Raw genomic sequence first — 22624 nt, 5'->3', positions numbered from 1 at the left:
TCTTAACCTTCCCAAGTGCCATGCACTGACATTTTCACACTATACTAATTCATTTTTTTAAGTGTGTAGTTTTGGGGCACCTGACGGGCTCAGTCTGTGGAGCTAGCAACTTTCGATCTCAGGGTTGTGAGTTTAAGCCCCACACTGGGCCTAGAGCTTATTGTAAAAAAATTAACAAAATAAAAAAAATTAAATGCGTTTTGACTCAATATATTTCCTTGCTTACAAAAGGGACCTCCACCAATGGGTCCCACACAATCCCCTTGAAAAGCACTGCTCTAAGCCATAATCATTCTCCAAAACCTTACTCAAGTCCAACCAATAAGCCTTCATTGACCCCTCCATTCTGAGCTCTTGTGAAATTCCTACAATTTATTGGTCATGTTGTGTTTTCTGTACTACCCATTTTAACTTGATGTCCTAAGCTCCTCTAGGGCAAGCTTCGGTCCCCACATGCTAAATTCAAAGCACTCAATAAATACAATGCCGTTGTGTTTCTGAATCTCACAGTTTTGAAGTGCACTCCCTAGGTTTGGATTTTCCTTGGGGCGGGGCAAGGAAAAGTGGTTTTACAATCTACCCACATACTATGCTTAATTCCAAAATGGAAAAGTGCACAAAGTAGTTGCAACTCGACGTGTGTGTAGCTTTCAAGCAAACCAAAGCATCAAGATGCACACAGTTTTTCTGATAGCTTCCATTACTACTAGTACTCATCTTAACATAGCCATAAAAAAATAAAAGAACCAAGTTCTCACGACTAAAATGGTTCTGGAATAGGAAAAATGGAAAAGTGTTCTGTAGGATCGGCATCGTTCACCCCTCACTGCAACCACACCTTGAGAGTATACTTCCAGAGCCGCGCCCCATTTAAGGGGGCCTCCGCCAGGGTCAGAAGGGAACTCTGCCCAGGGATGGCGGGCCGTGAGGCCCAGTCTCACCGATCGGGCCTCGCTCTCGGATCACGTCTCCCAGGACGGCGGCGACACCACCCGCCGCCAAAAGGCTGAGGCGGGACTTCCCCCTCTAACCACGCCCCGCGTCCCTCCCCGCCCGTTACTTTCGTCGCGGGACCTGCGCGGCGCCAGGCCCTAGCAACGGCCCTAGCAACGGCCGGGCTCCTCCCTCCTGTGTCTCCCGGAAAGCGCTCCGCCGCGCCCGAGCGCGACCTCGGCCGGGCGCGCGCCTCGGGCTCGGGCGGAGCGGAAGACGCGTGGAGCTGTGCGAGGACCCGCGGGCAGTGCAGGTCTGAGTCCCACTCCGATCCCTGGTGCGGGTCTCCGAGCCCCTCTGCGGACCAGTGGTCTGGCGGGAGACGTGCGACTGCAGGGAGAGGACGCTGCTTGGCCGGGCCCTAGTGGAGGTCGTGCAGGGTGTCGCCTGCGAGCGGGGCCCAGGTCCCTGGGCTCGAACGCTTGCAGTTTTTAGGGTCCTGCGTGCCCTTTGGGGAAAAGGCTTCCAAATTTTTCCTCAGAAAACTTTTTTTTTTTTTTTTTTTTGCCCTAACAATCATTTTCAGTGGTTTCCGCCCTAAGGAAAGTCTGTTCTGGCAGGTAGTCCCCTAGGAACTATATTTTTTAGTGTTTGGAGTGGTTTGCGGGGAATTGGTAATCACAGAACGAGAAGCTTAGTACCGCCATGCAGTGTATTTAAAATATTAAGATAGTGGTTACATAATAAGCCAAGGAGTCTGTTTCTTATATCTAAACTGTTTCTTGGGAATGTAGGACAAGTAAAGAAGTATATTAATAGTTTAAGATGCCAATTCACGGAGTTGGATGATAAAATCTCTGCTTGAGTGAAAACCACAGCGTTTAAGGATTATTTCTGCCTAAACCCTAGTGTACCATGAAAAACTAAGGCAAGACAGTCTGCCTACCAAATGATGGGTGATGTGGGAGGGGCCGTTGGTCCTGTTTGAAAAAGGTGGCACGTTGGATTTAAAAAAATGAATGTTGGACCTGTGTATATTATGTGACCTGACCAGGTTCTTAAAAATACTTGAAAAAAAAAATTTGAAGTGGGTTTTATCTAGTACTGAATTGGTCTACAATACATGGTAGGGGAGTTGTTATAGTATTCCATTGGGAGGTGACTTACACCTCGGAGTTTTTAAAACATCATTGTTTTGAAAAAAAAAAAAAAAACAAAAAACAACCCGCCATGTTGCCACTCGTGCCAGGCTGCAGATGGCCCATCAAGGTGGTTTGTCAGGTCCTTCAGTAGGGAGATGCATACATATGCTTTCTTTTTCAGAATGGTTTTGATTTAAGAAGTGGTTGTTGAATTCCTCCTGCTGCATAAGACACAGGGAGAGATATGTGAGATCAGTAAAGAATTCTGCTCTTGCAGAGTTGATTGCTAGGAGGGATAGCTTCACTAAAAGGCAACTCCAGACTAAAGCAGATTTTTCCAGGCTAAATATGTGGAGCCAATAATAAGTGGGCAAACATAAAAAGATGTAAGAGATTGTCATAGATCATGTAAAGTCCTGACTTTGAGACTAAAAATAGAGGATTATATGCAAGGTAGAATTGATGGAACTTGGTGAGTAATTGGTTTTTTGGGAAAAGAGGGTAGAGGGGGAGTAAAAAATTAGTTTTCAACCTAAGTTGCAGAGTGATGAATGTCTCATCAAGGTAAAAATATTTATTAGTTCTTTAGGAATACATTCTTTTTATGTTTTCTAAGTAACTCCCACAACTCCACTTGTATTCCCTGCACAAATTTGATGTTAAGTATGGTTTGAAGGTTGTGAACCATCGTTTGCAACAAACTATTTGTACACATTTGAGGCAGGCTATTGGCTAGGTCAGGACAGATGCCCTTGTCATACGGTGTCAGAGACCTTTGGGGGGAGCTGTCTATGACTTACTATTTCTGGCCTCTTCTGTGTGTGGCCACCACATCCATTGGAGAGTGTATAGGTGAGGCAGGGAAAGGAGCCATAAACATTTCCCTTTCACTGCCTCATAGGTGTTTACATTTGATTTTTGTAGAGGAAGAACATTTATATAAGGCTTCACTAATGTCCGTTTGGCTTTATGGATGGAAGGCCAAGTGAAATATAGGGGAATATTTCAGAGGCAGAATGCACTTGGAGGGCCCTAGAAAAACTCATCAGTAGTTTTCCATTGAATGTTAGGAAACACATTGACTTTCATGACATCCCCAGGAACTGTGTCCTTCAGCCCCATTATTGCCTGAGGCCTTTGGTGGCATATGCAACCCCCCTAAATAACTATTAGAACACCCAGGAAAATGGAGTCAGGTTGAATTAGTCCAGTCCAGTTTCTTTTTTAGGATGAGTCCCATGATGGGATAACTCAAGACTATCACAACCTAAAAATATTTCTCTGTAAGGACCTCAGGCAACACCAGAGCAAACCCAAACCAAGACTTGGGTGCAAATTAACTACCTTCCTAAGTGCAGTAATGAGACCTCGATTGGCTTGTGACAGCTGACCTCTGATTGCCCAGCAGGGGGTTTGTAGCTCTGATTTCTGGAGACTAATAGGATCTCTTCCCAGACTTTTAAAACTGCTCCTGTCCTTAGATTGACTGTTTGACCTTAGTCGGGATTTCTTTACCTAGATCTGTAGATGGATGCTTACAGATCTGCAAACCATCCGAAATTGTGTACAAAATATTGTGTCTGTGTATGCATTTTCTGCAGATAAGGTCCAAGACTTACGTGATCTTAGAAGGATCTGAGACTCAAGAAAAGGTGACAGCTTGGTAAATTTACTTTGAATAAATTTGGCCAGTATGTTTTATTTTTTCCTTCAGTGACAAGCATTTTTTTTCTTTGCATCTTTTTATTTGGGTCTCAAGCTTACTGGGGTTTACAATCTATTAAAAAACTCTTGATGAGTAATTAAATTAGTATCACTAACTTCCTGTTGGTAAATTATGTTGTATATTATGTTCCACTGGACTTTTTGTTCACTTTCTATTTGGGATACCACGAAAAAGTTTCCTGTTGGGCGCCTGGGTGGCTCAGTTGGTTAAGCGACTGCCTTCGGCTCAGGTCATGATCCTGGAGTCCCGGGACGAGTCCTGCATCGGGCTCCCTGCTCAGCAGGGAGTCTGCTTCTCCCTCTGACCCTCCCCCCTCTCATGCTCTCTCTATCTCATTCTCTCTCTCAAATAAATAAATAAAATCTTTTAAAAAAATTTAAAAAAGAAAAAGAAAAAGTTTCCTGTTGCAGTGACAGCATTTCTCCTGTCAGTGTTTGTACTCAAAGTGCCCGGGCCTCATAGTTAAACACCACAATGCCATAAGCTTTATAATGAGAGACTCATTTTACAGCTCTGGAATGGATATCAAATCAAAAGGGCCCCAGTCTCTTTTCTCCCTCAAAAGATACTGTGCTTACAGAGTATTCAAATAACAGTTTAGACAGACATCATTCTTCCTGGAAGAAAATATATAAGTGGGAAAGTTATTTTACTATTTTATCTCTAGAACTGAAGACTCTAAATGAATTATATTTTTAAAAAGTGGTATGAAATCTTTGAGTGAGAGGACATTAACATTGCTCTGTAAAATTTTTAAATTTATAAGATCACACTTTATTTTTCTGGGCATATATTTCACCTTTTTGGGATATTTTACAAATTGTAATTGGTAGTAGTAGATGCCTGTCCTGTTTTAATGGATGTTTAGTTATATTTTTGTGCGTGTGATTTAAGTTAGAGAAGAATATGTCTTTTAGAACATAACCAACTAGATTTTACTGATTTCACTAGAACCTTGTACTTTCATTAGGATTCAGGTTGAGATTTGATGTCATATAACATCAGTTTAAAGTCAGAACCTACAGAGTTGAATACATTCCTGGCTGATACTAACATTAAAACATTGTATTCCTAATATAAAACAAAGTAAGAGTCACTGAAAAATGGATTGTTGGTACCTAAATTTTATATTTGAAATAGTTTTTCTAAGAGAGCACCTTTTATTTTTATGGAGGGGATGACTCAGAAGGGTAATTTATTGTTTTGAGTTTATTGCTTCTTAATTTTGTATTTTAAATTGTGCTAATTTGGTGGTTTAAAAAGCTTATTAATACTTGTTAATAAATACTAAAAACAGTATGCAGTTGTGAATTAAATTGAGTAATTTTCTTTGTGGAGACAAGGAATAAAATATTTCCTGTCTTTATTCCACCCCTTCCCCACTTTTTTTTTTTCTTTTGCAGTGCACCTATGATTTATGTTTTAGAAATAGATGTTAAACTTTGGTTTGAATGAAAAATGTCTGTCAACCCACCTGTATTTCTCAAAGAAAAGGAAGAAAATAATTCAAAATTTGTAGAAATACAACACTCACAAACTGCTTCCATAGCTGCAGAAGATCCTCTTCAAAACTTACGCTTAGCATCTCAAGAAGTTCTTCATAAAGCTCAGCAAAGTGGAAGATCAAAATGTCTCAAATGTGGTGGTTCAAGAATGTTCTATTGCTATACGTGTTATGTCCCAGTTGAAAATGTACCTATTCAACAGATGCCACTTGTGAAGGTTGGTAAGAAATTTAATTATCTGAAAGTAGGAGAAGAGGTTTTAAAAAGACATCTCATATATACCTGCTGTAATATAATTGATAAGCATGATAAGTAGCATCATTATGGAAATGAATAATATTAATAGAAAATTTAATCTTATAGACTGGTAAACCTATTTGTTTTTCTTGTCTCTGGAAAAAGACACACACTGCTAAAACACTTGGGTCTGAGATGAATGGTATTGTTTTGAAAGAAATCAATTACTTTTTCATTAATGATTATAATTCATCTAAAACATAGATGTGGCATAAACATGAATACTACAAGAGACAAGTGTATAGATTGCCTGAAGGAACTTCAAAAACTATCTCAGGACCTTGGACTTCTTTTTAAGAAAACATATCCTAAAGGAACTAGGATTGATTTTTGCTTGGGCTTTTGTAGAACAGGCTTAGTCCCATCCTACATGGAGATGGAGCTCATGTCAGTGACCAAAACTAAACTAAAATTAAAAATACTAAGACCTGGGGTTGCCCAGTGGCTCAGTCGGTTGGGTGTCTGACTCTTGATTTCAGCTCAAGTTTCAATTGCAGGGTTGTGAGCTCAAGCCCCACATTGGGCTCCACACTGGGCATGGAGCCTATTTAAAAAAACAAACAAACAACTAAGACCTACTCATTGGGATATAATTTTAGTGATTTAAGCCAGATTTTAAAAAATTGACTTGCATTGATTGCTTACCTTACATGTTTTGTTGCTTACCAAGACTACTCTTGTGTAGGTAAAAGGTCTGTAAACCATGATGTCTATGTAATCAAAGAATTTATTACATATATGTCAACTTGTCTAACATTGACACGAACTTTAGGAGTAAATCAAATAATGTATAAAATTTGCTGCCTGTTAGGACTTTGGAGAGACTAAACTCTACACATGGACACATTAGAACTTGCTAGTAAGAAAATAAGCTAAAACTATATTTAAAAATATTTAATGTGGTGATTTTAAGATTCATTTACATTTGAAGTAAAATACCTTAATACTTATATTTTGTTACTTGAATTTCAGTTTAGCTTATATGTCATCTTGGCAAGTCCAGGGTCTCCTCAGGGGTCTAAAATCACACAAGCTATTGGAAAGTTTACTGGACAAGAGAAATAAGTATGGACTCTAATCAGCTTCATAGTTACCTTAGAAAAACTGAGAGCTTGAGGAAAATAATCTTCTTTAAGTTTCCTATTATCTTGTAAGAATGTTACATTTCAAAGTATAGTTTTTGAAGTATAAACAGAATTATTCTATGTTCTGTTCATATCATAGCCACAAAAAGAGAATATCCCTTTAAAAGTTTTATCTTAAGATGTATTGTGTTCAAAAGGTTTGAAGATCAGAATAATAAAAGTCAGTAACATATTTTATTTTCACAGAAATTTAATAATAGAGGATTATTTTCCAAATCAGTGATCTAATGTCCACTATTTAATAGAAGTGACTTAAAACACTATGCCAAGTGTTTGATCAACTCTAAATGGCCTACCGGAGCATGCAGAGTTTTTAAAAGTGTTTATATTTTAATGGCCATATATGAAACTCAGTGTGTTAATATATATTAATAGTAATAAAAGCTCTATAAAGTTTTTTTCTAATTTTTACTTTATTTTTACAAATCATTCAGCGTTTGCTTTTAGATAGCCTGCTTGGGAAGGGAAGACGACTACATAATGAGTAAGTGCCTCCCAAGCTTTAAATTTTAATCTACAGAATAAATTCATAAATACTAATTTTTTCATGCAGAATATGATTTTTTTTTTAATGTCATGAGAAATGCATGAGTAAAAGTAAAAGATGCTCTTGGTATTTTTAAAAGAGGAGCAAAAAAAATCATGAGGTCGAAGAAAGCTTCCTCTTTTTTAGAGTCCTAGAATTTAAAAGACTCTCTTTGGGAAAGTTAATGATCACATAGGAAAAGACTTAGGACTTCCTGCTAATGGCATTTTGATAAATTTGGCAGAAAGGTTTGGTAAATCTCCTATAGGAAATATAAGTGTTAGAGAACAGATTGATGTTCTTCATGTTTGAAAACAGAATAGCTCTACTTTCTGGTGTTACTCTGTACCCTGTCATTATTTAGGAAATATCTTCCTTTAAAATGTGTGAACTAGAGCACAAGCATATGTTTCCATGATTTGGTCTGTGTCTGTGCTTTTGTTTCAGTGTCAGAAATTTCAGGCTTGCTCAGGGAGAACTAAAGTAGCTAGACTAGGTCCTAAGAATACTTCTTGAGCACAAATTTTGCATAATTGTCTTATACCTATAGGATTTAGTCCATAATAGGCAATGTATGTGACATTTAAATACATGAATAACACTCAGTCCTGTGTCCTTGATATAAATGATACCCTTCAGACATAGCCAGCTGGTGAGAAATGTTGATGGTCACCTTTGGAATTTTCAGTTCTACTCATTAGCCCTGTAGGAAAGTCAGTTTTATTAGTAATAGAATACTATATCATGATGTGCTTTCTTTTTCTTCTTTCCTATCTTCCCTGGGCTAAGATAATGCTGATCTGGGACTGAGAGACCCTGGGGAAAGGGAATGTAGTGTCGAGACTGAGCATCATGAGGAAATTCTGATGTAGAGTTCAGCCAGAAGTAGACTGATGTAAAATCATTTGTGAACTGCCTACTTCAATGGTAAATTTTCTATAACTAGAAGTTGGTTTGATGATTTAAAGCAGTTGGCCCTAATTGGTCACTAGGCCTAAGTGGGGAGGGAAGGAGATAAGGGGTTTGGAACCCTAAAGTGAAAACTATTTGGGATACATTTTTATGGCCCTTCTGGGATATATACCATCCTTTTTCCACACAATCATCCAGAAAGATAAAGTATGTGCAGCTGGGATCATTCAGTAGCATGCAGCAACTACTCCTTTAAAAAACAGCTCTGGAAGTAATGATACAACAATATGGTTGGATCTCAGAATAATTATTCCAAGTGAAAGTTGTCAGATGAAAAGAGTACATACCATATTATTTCATTTATATAAAATCCTAGAAAATGCAAACCAACCTATAGTGATAACAGATCAATCATTACCTAAGGACTGCGGGTGGTAGTTGATGGGGAAAGGGGAAGGATGGAGGCACAAGAAGGCTTTTGGAGGTGACAGATATGTTCATGATCTTGATTATGGTGATGAATTCAAGGGTGTTAAAATTCATTATATTGTACACTTGAAATATGTGGAGTTTATTATACCAATTTTACCTATTTAAGCTGTTTTAAAAAAAGAAAAATAGTTTTGTACTCCAGGATAAATTTAGCTTGCCCCAGGGTAAATACCTAGAATCCTGCCTGTTAATGGGTTGGGTGGGAGCTGGAAGAGTTTGTAATAATATGTAAGTCATTTATAATCTGCAGTGAAGAATCCATCTCAGTTTCTCATATATATTTTGGGGGGGATGTGACTCAGCTTTCATTTTCATAATCATGACTGACTACAGCACTTGCACAAGTGTTACACAGGAAACTAAATCAAACTTAAGTCAGTGAAATAATAGAAAAATCTAACTCAAAAAATACAAGAGAATATTATTTTTTGCAAAGAGGCAGGATGTAATTCATAACAATTAAATAATGAAACTTTAAGGAAAATAGACAAAATGATTTTAAAGAGAGTTGATTTTTATATAAAGTGTGTACCTCCTAGACCTATTCTGTTACTTTTCCAATTGATAATTTCATTTGTGCTGTTAAAGGCCACTGATGAGAATCATGATGTTCACAACAAAGAGTGAACCCTTTGAAGGGTAATACCTTTGATCTCAAAGGATGTATAGGGAATAAAATTTTGACTTGAATTTTAGATGTGAAGCTTTTGCCCAAACTTATATTTCCTTTTATTGTGTCATAAAATTAACAATCCTAAAGTTTATAGGAATTATAAAAAATGTTCTTGACACAGATACTGAAATGCAAGGAATTGGACTTAATGCCTATGTAGCGTAAATGAAAATGGCCTTGAAGCTTTGCTTTAAGAACAGATTTTATGTTAAATAAGTTGGAAATAATTATTCTATTACATGATTAACAATATTGAGGAAGAAATTTAGGTTTGCTTTATGACTCTTAGCATTCCTAATATTCTGGTTTAGAAAAGTATGCCTTTCAAATCATATTTATAGGAACTTAGTGTGAGCTTGTTATTTAAGCTTTGAAGGTCATTTTTCTTAACATAAAAATTAGAATTTTTATATTGTGTTCATTTGTCTTTTTTTTTTAAATTTCAGCTTCCACTGAAGATTGATATCATTAAACATCCAAATGAAACAGATGGCAAAAGTACTGCTATACATGCAAAACTATTAGCACCTGAATCTGTAAATATTTACACATATCCTTGTATTCCAGAATATGAAGAAAAGGACCATGAAGTAGGCAACTTATTTTTTTACAACTTTTCACATTGAATCTAAAAAAGAATTTTAAATTCCATCACCTTTCTGAATTTACTTGAACATAATTGAATATTTTTCTTAGTGACCTAGGGTTATCTTTATGTAGCACTAAACAATATACAATTTATTTACTTCATTGGTATCTTCAAAGATCAAATGATCTTAGATTGTTAAGGCTTTTTTGAATTTTGTCTTTCCACTTTTTATAGTTGTTCTGCATTATATCTTCAGGTTTTTACTCTTTGCCAGTATTACTGTGTCTGCTTTACTTCTCTCCTCTCCATTTTCCTCCCGATACTACATATAGATGGTCTAATTTTATACAAACTAAGAAACCATATTACAAACATTGTTGGAATTTCTCTGAAAGAAGAAAAAGTCTGAATTAGAAGGATTTTCAAGAATTCTCCCTGAATTAAGAGCTTTAATACATAGCCTTTGTAACATCTTGTGGCTGCTCAGAGGCCTTCCTTTGATCATTTCTAGATTCTAAATTGGTTTTCACCTAGTTGAAATTGGTGAGATATTACTGCTCTTGTTGAAAAGTAATAGATCTCAAAAAGAAACAAGGCCTTGGGTATTTCTAAAAAAAGTATGTAAACCCTTCTAGGTTTCTTGGAGACCATTTGTTGGTGTGATTAATCTGGAAACATAATTAAAAATTAATATGTTCATTTGTTCTAGGCAGAACTTAGTTTTTCCTTTCCCATCAATATATATGTATTTATTTTTTGGTTGAGTTTATATAGAAAGTTGTTTGTAAGTGATTTCTGAGTTTTGGATCTAGGAATATATTTGTGTTTCCCTCTCTGGTCAGCAAGGTATCATTTATGTCAATTGAATAGAATACGGTGCTAGGTTCTACAAAGAGATGTGGTATGCTTACAGTCCAAGAAAATTACGAAGTCCTGAACTTTGCTGATTGGGCATAGGGGAAATATAGGCACACACTGTAAATGTTTGAGAAACTTTTATAACTCTGAAGTTTTTAAATTCAAGATTTGTTCTTTTATTTTTATACTGCTTATTTTTTCATATTAAAAATGATATGTGCTCATTAAAGAAAATTTGGGAAATACAGAAAAGTATGGGAGGTAAAATACCCATGATTTAGCCAACATTTGTTCATTTAACAAATACTAATTGGGCACCTGCTTTGTGGCAGGAGCTGTTCAGACGTTGCAGCCTCTAACAGTGTGTAAGGTCTCAGTAAAAACATGCTGAAAGAAAGGTAGCATAATTTACAGAATTTTTCCTTGAAAGATTTTTCAGTTTTAATTTTTAACTGTAATAAATATACTTTAACAGATAGTCTGGTATTGTGAGTTATATTTACAATTATTTTATTAAGATAAATTCCTAAAAGTGAAATAGCCAAAGGGTCTGAATATTTCAGGGCTCTTAATTTAAAGTGCCAAACTGCTTTCATGAAGAGTTATACTATTGAAACCTGGTATCAGTAATGGCTATAAAGGCCCATAACACCATATCCTCACCAGCATTGACTGTATTATTTGTTTTATCTCTGCTTATTATATAGGTGAAAATTGTATTTAATTATTGAGTGCTTTTCATTGGTTCTTTTACCTGGTATCACATACGTTGTCTTTTATGCTGTGAAATATTACAGTATTTAGTTTTTTGATTCACGATACAACTAACTTGGCTTCTATCAAGAGGTGAATAACTTATTTTGAAGCAATACTTCTAGCTAGTATATTATGATTTTTAAATCCTAGGGAAGAGCCAAAAACTTTACCATACTTATTAAAGAAACATATAAACTTTCAAATGGCTGAAGTGCTTGTTATAGAACCTAATGCTTGTTTCTCAAGTATTCAACATGTTTGTTTCTCTTAAAGTTTTGAGAGTGTCAGAATTTATTCATTTTGAAGACCATAACAGCGCACTACTAACTTAAGTTTCTTTGCTTTAGGTTGCACTTGTTTTTCCTGGACCTAAGTCTGTCTCAGTAAAAGACATTTCTTTTCATCTGCAAAAAAGGATTCAAAATAATGTTAAAGGCAAAAATGATGACCCTGACAAGCCATTTATTAAACGCAAGAAAACTGAAGAACAGGATTTGAATGACAGCAACGGCCAAGACACAACACTGAAAAAAATTATATTTATAGATAGCACCTGGAACCAAACAAACAAAATATTCACTGATGAGAGACTTCAAGGTAAAAAAATAAAATTTTTGTGGATTGTTCCTTCCCCCAACTTTCATTTCAAATACTTCAAACATGCAGATATATTGGAAGAATTGCATCATATACTCGTACATTTTGCCACATTTGTTTTATTTCTCTGTTACATGTATGTGTATACTTAGATATTATATACATTTTTGGTTGAACCACTTGAAAGTAAGTTGCAGGCTTTGCAATACTTCACCCTTAAATATCTAACTGTACATCTTTTAAGAATAATTGCATAATCGTAATGCCATTATCACTCTGGGAAAATTAACAGAAGTTCTAATATCTAATACAGTCCATATTTACATTTCCCTAATTGTTCCAAAAATATCTTTTGTAGCTTTTTTCTTCTGATTCAGCATGTAAGCTCACATTCTATGTAGTTATTATATCCCTTCAGTCTCTTAATGTAGAGCAGCCCCCTGTTTTTGTTTTCTTGACTTAGACTTGTTGAAGAGGACAGATCAATTGTCTGAATGCTTCATCATGATTTGATTCAGTTTAGTGTTTTTGTAAGGATACTTAGAGATAAGGATCAATCTAGGGTTGTCCATGACAATTCCAGTTTACAGCTATTGTTTTGGTATAATTATTAATAGCATTCCCTTTCAGTCTTAGAAATGTAGCTGTTTAGGGCGCCTGGGTGGCTCAGTTGGTTAAGCGACTGCCTTCGGCTCAGGTCATGATCCTGGAGTCCCTGGATCGAGTCCCGCATCGGGCTCCCTGCTCAGCAGGGAATCTGCTTCGCCCTCTTACCCTCCCCTCTCTCATGTGCTCTCTCATTCTCATTCTCTCTCTCTCAAATAAATAGATAAAATCTTAAAAAAAAAAAGAGAAATGTAGCTGTTTAGCTGATAAATTATATGATTACCCTGTTCATAGGTAAAGTTGTATACTTACTGCATCAAATCAGGAGGCATATAATGTAAGTTTCATTACTGGTAATAACTTTAATTATTTGATTAAAGTGGTGATTGCCAGATCTCTCTATTATAAAAGTTCATTTCTTCTTTGAAATGAGTAGTAATCTTTGGGGTGATGCTTTGAGACTGTGAACTATCTATTTCCCAGCTGCTTTTCACTGAGTGGTTTTAGTATTTATTGATGATTTGCCTAAATCAGCAAATACATTGAGGATTGCAAAATGATGACATTTTAAATTATTATTTCTTTTATATTTGTTAGCTGGCATTCTTATGTAAAGAGCTCTTCTCCCCTCTCCCCCCCTTTTTCTTTTCTCCTGCCCCTTTTTGAGGTCACTATGGGTTTATAGATTTCCTTTTAGTTCATCATATGTAATATGCTGTGATTGTATTCTTTTTGATGTCTAAATTGTCTCAAATTTTGCCAGTGGGAGCCCTTCAAGTCCTCTGTGGCATGGCCTCATTAGTCTTTCTGGTACAACAGGATGTCCCAAGTTCACGTGTACTTTTTTCCTGCCCCAGACATAGAGCCAATGATTATGCAAAGGAGCTGTGGTTCTTTTTAGTGGGGAGTGGTATTGGAAACCAAGATCTGGTAAATTTATTACAACTTGGATGTCATTGCTTCAGTGGATAGAGCCAAGAAAAATAGATATATATCATGAGTTCACATGGATAGTTCCAATTCCAAGATTTAATATTACAGGGATTTTCTTTTGTTTTATCTTTGTACTCTCTTAGAGTGAAAAGTTCAGTTCCTAATAAAATGGTTTAAAAGAGTTGCTTTGCTTGCCCAAGTAGCACAACTAGTAATATGAAGAACAGAAACTCATGTTACCTCTCTTGTTTACTTGCACCTTACTCAGTTCTTCAGGCTTTTCCAGTAGTTTCTCTAAAAACATTAGATATATTTCTAGCTCTTGATGGCCTTGTATGTGTACCATGTATGATTAGAAGGCAAGAGAGCTACCCGGTTGGTTTTAGGTGGTTGCCAAAATAGAGCTTTTCTCAGGCTGTTGTTAAAAATGCACTTCCCCTAGAAGAGAAAGTTTATGACACTTTCTGGAGTTTAACTTGTAGTAAGTAATCCCAAACTAAAGTTAGTGACAATACTAGATTTAGTTTAATATGCATAGTTCATACCTCTGAGGTCAACATACCTGTTAGTAAGATTGTCATTCTATCATGTATGTTTCTGTGTTTGTATGTGAGAAAGATAGGCAGAAAGATACAGACAGAGAAAGTGTGTGTGTGTGTACGTGTATGTGTGTGTGTGAGAGAGAGAGAGACAGTGGGGAGGAGGAATGTGGGAGGGAGAGAGAGAAACTACAGAGCATAAGACCTGGAAGAACCTTTTGCTGATGTTTAATAGAGAAATGGAACCCTAAGGCCCTGCTGTTTGGAGTACTACCTGCCAATATTACCTTGGATGGTTACAGCACCAACTTATTCCTCAGTTTGAAGATTTTTTCTGAGCCGCTCTCTTTATAATTACCATATATGGTAATTGAAAGGATCAAATGAAAGAACATGAGTGAGAACAGTAGAAAAAACTATAAAAGGAATTATTGAGGCACAATTCAAAATCTGTTTTCAGAGTGTTCATATTTGAGCCTAAGGTTTAAAATCAGATTTGGAAAAATTTCTGTTATTCCTTCCCAGATCACATAGTAAGTATCATATATTTCAATTCTGTGCTATATGAAAATTTTAAAAAGGGATTTCTTAATTCCTTCAAAATCATGAAATAAACAGATTCAGTGTTCTCTGCATGTCCTACTTCAGCCCCTACCCCTTCTGGCTCCTTATTGCACCATAGGGAGTATTTGGGGCTCTGCACATATTTATAGCCTCTGTATATGTGAAATACCAGTTTCCAGATAAACCAAGTTATTTCCTCAAGAAACAACCCATGTTTGCTATAAATCATTGCCTTTAGGTTTTAAAACATTTTATCATTTGATGGGATTAAGCTAAACCAGCTCTAAACCTCAGATAAAACCCTCAAATGTAATGTATTGGAAATTGTGTTTCTCTTATCTTATGAATGCTGAGGTTAAGAATCCCCTTAACAATGTGAAAACATACTGTTTCGCCTCATTTTACAGAGAAATAGCTCTGAATGTTTTACTGCTGCTAAAATAAAACACTTGAAGGTTGACTGTATAATTAATCATAAAAAGTGAAGTGACATAACATTCTTGAAGATTGACTGTAGGAAGCCTTGGGAGGACATGGTAGGGAAGGATGGTCTCTTTTTGTTGGGGAGGCAGTCCAAATGATAAAAATGGCATTATATTGTAATTTGTTTTAGAAATTAGCCAGCTTTCTCCCTTCATTTTGACTACATTGATAAAATGTTTAAAGTGACTGCTTTTTTCCGATTAGAGGTATTGCCTGAACTGTACTCAGTGTGTCTGTGAGTGCAGCATCATTTACTGCCTCATTCAGTCCTCCCAGCAACAGTATGAGAATGGCTCAAGATTTTTATTCTCATTCTTCAGTTGAAGAAATTCAGGCAATAATTTTGAAGAGAAAACCATTTATAATTATCTGCTTTAAAGTTCTAGTGCTAAAAAATTTGCTGAATTCATCATAAAGTTATTGATTCCCAGAAATGCTAGCAAAAGAATTTTTTAATGTATGTGTTGAACTTTTCAAAATAAATCCTATGCCTGTGTATTTCAGTGTGTTTTAAAAGGTTCTGGGGGCGCCTGGGTGGCTCAGTCGTTAAGCGTCTGCCTTCGGCTCAGGTCATGATCCCAGGGTCCTGGGATCGAGTCCCACATCGGGCTCCCTGCTCCGCGGGAAGCCTGCTTCTCCCTCTCCCACTCCCCCTGCTTGTGTTCCTGCTCTCGCTGTGTCTCTCTCTGTCAAATAAATAAATAAAATCTTTAAAAAAAATAAATAAATAAAATAAAAGGTTCTGTATACTTGCAAGCAAATCTTTAAAGCAGGATGGATTAGTGGTAATAATCACTAAATCTTGATTTTTATTTTTAACATTTTAGAACATATTAGGTGTTTCAGAAACTGGCACCATTTAACAGTTACTTTTTTTTTTTTTAGAAATTGCATGTGCTGTCAAATCCTATGTTAAGATTTTAATTATACTAATTACTTAGAACATTTTCAGATGTCTCCCTTTACTTCTTGGATATAATTAACAATTAATACAAATGGTTCAAAAGGGTTTGGTTTGGGTTCTTACAACTTTTGTGTATCTTTGAATCAATTATTCAAATTGAAATATTTTCAAAATACATAGAATACTTTAAAGCTTTTGTGATTTGTCCATTTATTCAGAAATATTTGTTGAACACCTGTTCCTGGACAGGTGGTGTCCTAGACTGGAGGATATGAAGGAGAATAAAGCAATATCTCTACCTTCCAGTTGATCACAATGGCTGTTAGTTAGGGTTGTGTTTCACCACATGAAACAGAAACCCAGATAGAATCTGAAAACAAATAGTGGGTTTACTTTTTACAGGTTCAAGTCCAGAAATGGGTAGTCCAAAGCTGTTACAAAAACTTCACAATGCCTGTAAGGACTCAGACTCATTCTGTTTTCTTCCTCCATCACTTTCACCCTCATACTTGTAAGATAGCCGCTAGGTCCCGAGACATCCCATATATATTGCAGGCAAGACAAAGGATAAAGGGCAATATGTATATGCCCACTGAGTCTGGCTCTTTCATTAAAAAATAAGTATAATAATAATAATAGCTTTCTTGGAATTTCCACCTAGGAGATTGCAGTTTTCCTTTCTTTGGCCAGAATGGTTCACCTGACCACTCTGGCTATAAATAAAGCTAGGAAATTGTTTTTAGCTGGACACGTGCCACACTGAACAGGATTGAGTTTGTTAATATTGAGAGAAGGGGAAAACAAATATTGAGAAGACAGTGGACATCTGTTGTGGGAGGCAGGCGGGTAAGCAGGTAAAAAAATTCAATAAGTTTTGGATACAGTGGTAGCATTGAGGAGACACAACCCTGCTCTACCTAGAGTCCCTGGATGGATTAACTGTTTCTGTTGAAATCTTGATGGATAAAGGGCTAAGGGTTGGGCATTTTAGACAAAGGGAATGACATATACACAAAAATACAAAAACATCATTTTGCATTCAGGAGACTGAAAAAATTGAATATGGTGTAGAATGTGTACATACATGAGAATGGTAGGAGAAGCAACTGAAGGAATACAAATTATGAATGCCCTTGAATATCATGCCTGAGAATTTGGTCTTTTTTTCCACAGGTGCTGTGGCAGTATTAGAGAATTTAATGCGAGACATTGACATGATTAGATTTATGTTGTAAGCCTAATGGAAAGAATAGGGCCAGGACCTGACTTCTAGCTCCAGTTCTGCCATAAATAGGCAAAGGTGTTTTTTATATTACTTTTTTTTTTTTTAAGATTTTATTTATTTATCTGAGACAGAGAGAATGAGAGAGACAGAGAGCACATGAGAGGGGGGAGGGTCAGAGGGAGAAGCAGGCTCCCTGCGGAGCAGGGAGCCCGATGCGGGACTCGATCCCGGGACTCCAGGATCATGACCTGAGCCGAAGGCAGTCGCTTAACCAACTGAGCCACCCAGGCGCCCTTTTATATTACTTTTTAAACTAAATTATGATACATGTGAAAGAATATATATGATATAATGTTATAGCACATAGTGAGATAATAAATAAGAACCCAAGCACCAGAGTTGTATTGGTAACTTTTATCTACCTATGTTCTCCCCTCTGCCACTCTACTTCTTCCCCCCCAACAGAGTTAACTGTTCTCCTGAATTATGTTTTTATCATTCCTTTGTGTTTTATTAAATACATCTATTTTCATAATCATTTTATTACTTAGTTTTCTTTATTTTGACCTGCATGTTGTATTCCTGGGGACCTAAAATCTAAAGTCACCATTTTATTTCTAAGGTTTGTCCATGTTGTTATATGATTAGCTATAGTTTATTCATTTTCACTGCTGTATAATATCTGACTGTGTGAATATACTACAGTTTATCCAGTCTCCTGTTTATGAAACACTTGAGTTGTTTCTAGTTTTTGCACTTAAAAATAGTGCACCTACGAACATTGTTATGCAGGTACAAGGTTCCTTTAGGAAACATGCCTAGACGTGGAATTGTTGGGGGAATGCTCACTTCTCCAAGATAATGCCAATTGTCTTCCAAAGTATGGGTATATAAACTTACACACCCGTCATTAATGTATAAGAGTCCCCATTGATCCATGATGCCTCCTACCTTGGTATTGTCAAATGTTTGATTTTTGCCAATATAGTGGATATAAAGTGGGGTCTCATTGTGATCATAATTTGCCTTTCCTTAATTAATAATTGGATTGAGCATCATTTTCTTATTTGGTCACATATGTCCTATTCTGTGAAATACCTGTGCATTTTTCTAGTGTTTTTTTTTTAAAGATTTTTTATTTTATTATTTATTTGACAGAGAGAGACACAGTGAAAGAGGGAACACAAGCAGGGGGAGCGGGAGAGGGAGAAGCAGGCTTCCCGCGGAGCAGGGAGCCCGATGTGGGGCTCGATCCCAGGACCCTGGGATCATGACCTGAGCCGAAGGCAGACGCTTAATGACTGAGCCACCCAGGCACCCCTCTAGTGTTTTTTTAATTGATTTTTGTAGGAATTCTTTATATCTACTAGAATATAAATAGTAATGTTTTGAAATATCTTCTTGCAGTTTATGACTCATCTGTTAAATTTCTTTATTGTGTCTTTTGAGGAACAGAAGTTCTTCATGTGGAATTTATCAGTCTTTCATGTTGAACACTTTTTGTGTCTTGTTTAAATCCTTTCTACCCTAAGATAATGTTTTTTAAAATTTTGTTTATAGATTTTAAAAGTATTTTCTGTGTAAAGTCAGTTGTGTTTCTTCCTTTTCAGTTATTATACATCTAATTAATTTATTGTTTTTATTACTATGTCAGCTAAGACCTCGAGTACATTGAGCAGAAGCCCTGTAGAGGTAATCCTTGTGTTTCAGTCTGAGAATCTCTGTCTTTTTTACATGGCAGGTTTCATTTATTCACATTTGCTATGAGTATTGATATTTTTGGAAATATTTCTACCATCTAGAATTTTGTTTGTCCTTTTTTTTACTTTTTTTCTTGACTTTCCTTTGATCGAGCTTTTATTTTTTATTTCATTTTTTAATATTCCTATTTTGGTTCTTTTAGAAAACTGGACTGTGCACTTGTGACTTAGAAGAATTGAAAGTCAATATTTTTACCTCTCCTTTGAACACTCTAAGGATTTACCACACTTAAGTTTGATTCAGCTCCCTCCTAGTTCACCAAGTTACTGTTACTTTCTTTATTATTTTTGTTCTGTCCTTTATCTTCACCCACAAATTAGATATTGTTATTGTTTTTTGTGTCATTCAGGCAGTGTTTATTTGGATTTACAGAGATGTTTATCATTTTCTTTGCTCACTATTCTTTTAACCCAGACTGAAATATATTCCTTAGAAATTCCTTTCATTTGGTTTCCTGTTGGCATATGTTCAATTTTTGTTTCTCTACTATGTTTTCACTTCTGTTCTTAATATATAGTTCTGCTGGGTACACAGTTTTAGGTTGTTAGTTGTTTTTTTTTTTAACACTTTGGAGATGTTATTCCATAGTCTTCAATACTCTACTGTTGCTAATGAAAAGTCTCCTGTCATTCTGATTACCATTCTTTTATATATGATCTGCCTCTTCTTAATGGCTACTTTATTTTTTTTAAGATTTTATTTTTATTTGAGAGAGAGAGAGAGCACGAGCAGGGTAAGGGGCAGAGGGTGAAGCAGACTCCCTGCCGAACAGGGAGCCCAATGCGGGCTCGATCCTGGGACTCTGGGATCATGACCTGAGCCAAAGGCAGATGCTTAATGGACTGAGCCACCCAGGTGTCCCTTAATGGCCACTTTAAAGATCTCTTTATTCCTGCTCTTTTGCAGTTTCACTATGGTGTGATAGGTCTAGGCACTAATTTCTTTGTATTTATTCTGCTTGAGATACATTATTTCATGTATCTGTGACTTTGCATTTTTAAAAATAGTCTCTGGAAAAGTCATAGGCATTATCTCTTTATATGCTATCTCATCTCCATTCTCTTTGTTCTCTTTTCTTGGGAGTCCTATTAGACATTGGATCCTCCTTATATCTTAAAATCTTAATTTTTTATAGTATTTATTTTGTGTCCCTCTGCTGCATTTCTGAAGTAGCTTTTAGGTTAAGGAGAGGTGTGATAGTAGGAAATCATTGGTAACTCAGAGGTTCCGAATCTTAGTAAAGAGGCTAATTTTAATACTATCTTCTCCCTTTTATTTCTCACTTTAAAATAAATATACTTTTTTAAAAAGTATAGCAAAATAAATATAATGTGAGCCTAAGTACTGGCCTAAGGCTCTAAAAGCATTTTGGGTTTGTATGTTAACATCTGAGTTTTAAGAAATGAGAGTACTGTTCTGTGATTTCATGAATAATTTCCTCTTTAAATGCACAGGAGTAAGGCATTCTAGCCGACTGTGTCATTGAGGTCTCACTCAACAAATGTGGCAGAGCTAAGGAAACAACTCTAGGGTACTCTGTTCATGAAGATATAGCCAAAAAGTGATAGTCCAGAAATAAACTTTTAACCATATTAAGAGCCATTAACCTGCCTATCTCTTTTCCGTGAGTTTTATAATGATGTTTTAAATGTCAGGTCATCAAGGAAATGTAACCCTTCTGAATATTGGTGAATTTAGTCCTGTCACTGGTTAAAGTAAAAAAAGACACTGGTGAATAGAAGATAGAGAGAGGTGAACATCTTAATTGTTTACTACTTTTAACTCGTGGTTGCAAGTTCTAAGATTTATAGATAAGTAACTGTCATATAGAAGATTTTGTTCTGTGTTTTATATTGCTTCTGTATATGCCTTAATGCATTTAAGAAAATATTCTATTTGGAATTGGGATTGAAGGAACTCATCTGTACTCTTAAAAGAATCCTTTTTTTAATTCTTAAAATAATTAAGAGAACTTATCATTGTGCCAGCCTCTGTGGTTAAGAAGAAATATTTATACTTTTTTTTATTTGTTTTTGGCAGGATTGTTACAAGTTGAGTTGAAAACAAGAAAAACTTGCTTTTGGCGCCATCAAAAAGGAAAGCCAGATACCTTCCTTTCCACAATTGAAGCCATTTACTATTTTCTGGTAGACTACCATACTGATATATTAAAAGAGAAATACCAAGGACAATATGACAATCTCTTATTTTTCTACTCTTTTATGTACCAGTTGATAAAGAATGCCAAATGCTCTGGAGACAAGGAAACAAGAAAACTTATCCATTAGTTTTTAAGAAGCTACTTATGTCATTTTATTTTGCTAAAAATCAATAAACCTATAATTGTGCTTTGTTTATTCTTAGGAAATATTAATGTATAGTGTCTGTAAGACCACTTGAAAAAATAAGGTTTCATTCATTTATCTCATTTTTTTAAAGGGAATTATTTCTAAAGGAATTTTCAGAGACAGCGTTGGCTGAAAAACTCATTTCAGAAGCTATTTGCTGAAGTTTGGCATATCTAAATTTTATTACTGTATTTTAATATATCTATGTAATTAGATATAATTAGATATTTGTTTAGGGATCTTCATATTTTTCCTTCTGTAACCCACTACCACATTTGGAGGTAGGAGGGGTCAGAATCTCCTTGCTGAAAATGAAGTCATAAATAACTTACTGGAGGTTTGTGGCAAACACGGGCAGAACTGGAATTGTGGCTTCAGTCCCTAGGGCTATTTCTTTAAGTCCATACTGCCTGTGATGGACATCTGTTGCTTTTTACATTTGCCTGACATCTTTTGGGGAGAAATTGCTGGCAGTCATGTGGACATGTGACCCGGTTTAGCAAGCAAAATGCCCAGTGATTGATCCAAGGATAAGCACATGACCCAGCATCCTTTTTGATAAGTGATATGAATGCTGTAGGAGATAAGGTTTACTTTTCAAAAAGCAATACGATACAGTAGTTAAAAGCACAGACTCTAGAGCTAACTACCTGAATGTAGATCTCAGCTTATCCTTTTCCACTTACCAGTCATGTGTCAGTTTCTTCATTTCTAAAGAGATGTTAGTACAGTAGCTCCCTTACAGAATTATTATGAGGATTAACTGAGTTAATGTATCTAAGGAGCTTTCAACAGCACCTGGCATATACTAAGTGCTGTATATGTGTTTACTCCTTTTATCATTTTATCTGAAGTTGCAGACTAACCATGCTATAACCTGAGAGCTGCTGGTGGCATCTGTGCTGCAGATGGTAGGAACTTGCCTTAGAATGAAGCCAGCAAAGGAAAGCAGAGAGGAGAGCTAAGACCGAGTTCCGAGGACATCATTTAATCACCTAATCTAGCTTCTTAAGAATGGAGCCGTACTGTGCCAGATAGCTTCTGTTTGGATTCACCCTCCACCTTTTTCCATTCTGCTCTCTGCTCTGTGAGGTGGGTCCCCTTCCCCTC

General features: G+C 36.1%; 2 protein-coding genes across 13 annotated transcripts in view; one reads left to right on the top strand and one right to left on the bottom strand.

Moving 5' to 3' along the window:
- FAM227B (family with sequence similarity 227 member B) overlaps positions 1–1016 on the bottom strand; it is a 213309-nt gene extending 212293 nt beyond the window's left edge. For 2 of the 3 annotated variants that reach the window (XM_064570500.1, XM_064570499.1), the window contains exon 1: positions 942–1016. The gene's annotated coding sequence lies outside the window, so the exon portion shown is untranslated. Of the gene's footprint in view, positions 1–838 lie in introns of all 3 variants that reach the window. The other variant, XM_064570498.1, reaches the window with a different exon arrangement.
- A 101-nt stretch (positions 1017–1117) lies between these two features.
- On the top strand, positions 1118–21523 carry DTWD1 (DTW domain containing 1). 10 transcript variants are annotated; one of them, XM_045900108.2, is made up of 6 exons: positions 1145–1246; positions 3677–3727; positions 5205–5523; positions 9798–9941; positions 11902–12151; positions 21207–21523. In XM_045900108.2, exons 3-6 carry the CDS (start codon positions 5260–5262, stop codon positions 21452–21454), a joined length of 906 nt encoding a protein of 301 aa, XP_045756064.1. In that variant the 5' UTR covers positions 1145–1246; positions 3677–3727; positions 5205–5259; the 3' UTR covers positions 21455–21523. The 10 variants fall into 10 exon arrangements, with proteins under 10 accessions (XP_045756062.1, XP_045756064.1, XP_045756068.1 ...); XM_045900112.2 differs by having other exon boundaries at positions 1146–1246; positions 3677–3738; XM_045900113.2 differs by having other exon boundaries at positions 1146–1246; positions 3677–3766.
- Positions 21524–22624: the final 1101 nt, after the last annotated feature.

This window comes from Mirounga angustirostris, unplaced genomic scaffold (genome assembly GCF_029215605.1).
Source record: "Mirounga angustirostris isolate CCGP_5_RB_7025 unplaced genomic scaffold, mMirAng1.0.hap1 SCAF_9, whole genome shotgun sequence".
In the NCBI taxonomy this organism is placed as follows: domain Eukaryota; kingdom Metazoa; phylum Chordata; class Mammalia; order Carnivora; family Phocidae; genus Mirounga; species Mirounga angustirostris.
This window is presented reverse-complemented; position numbering and strand designations above follow the sequence as displayed.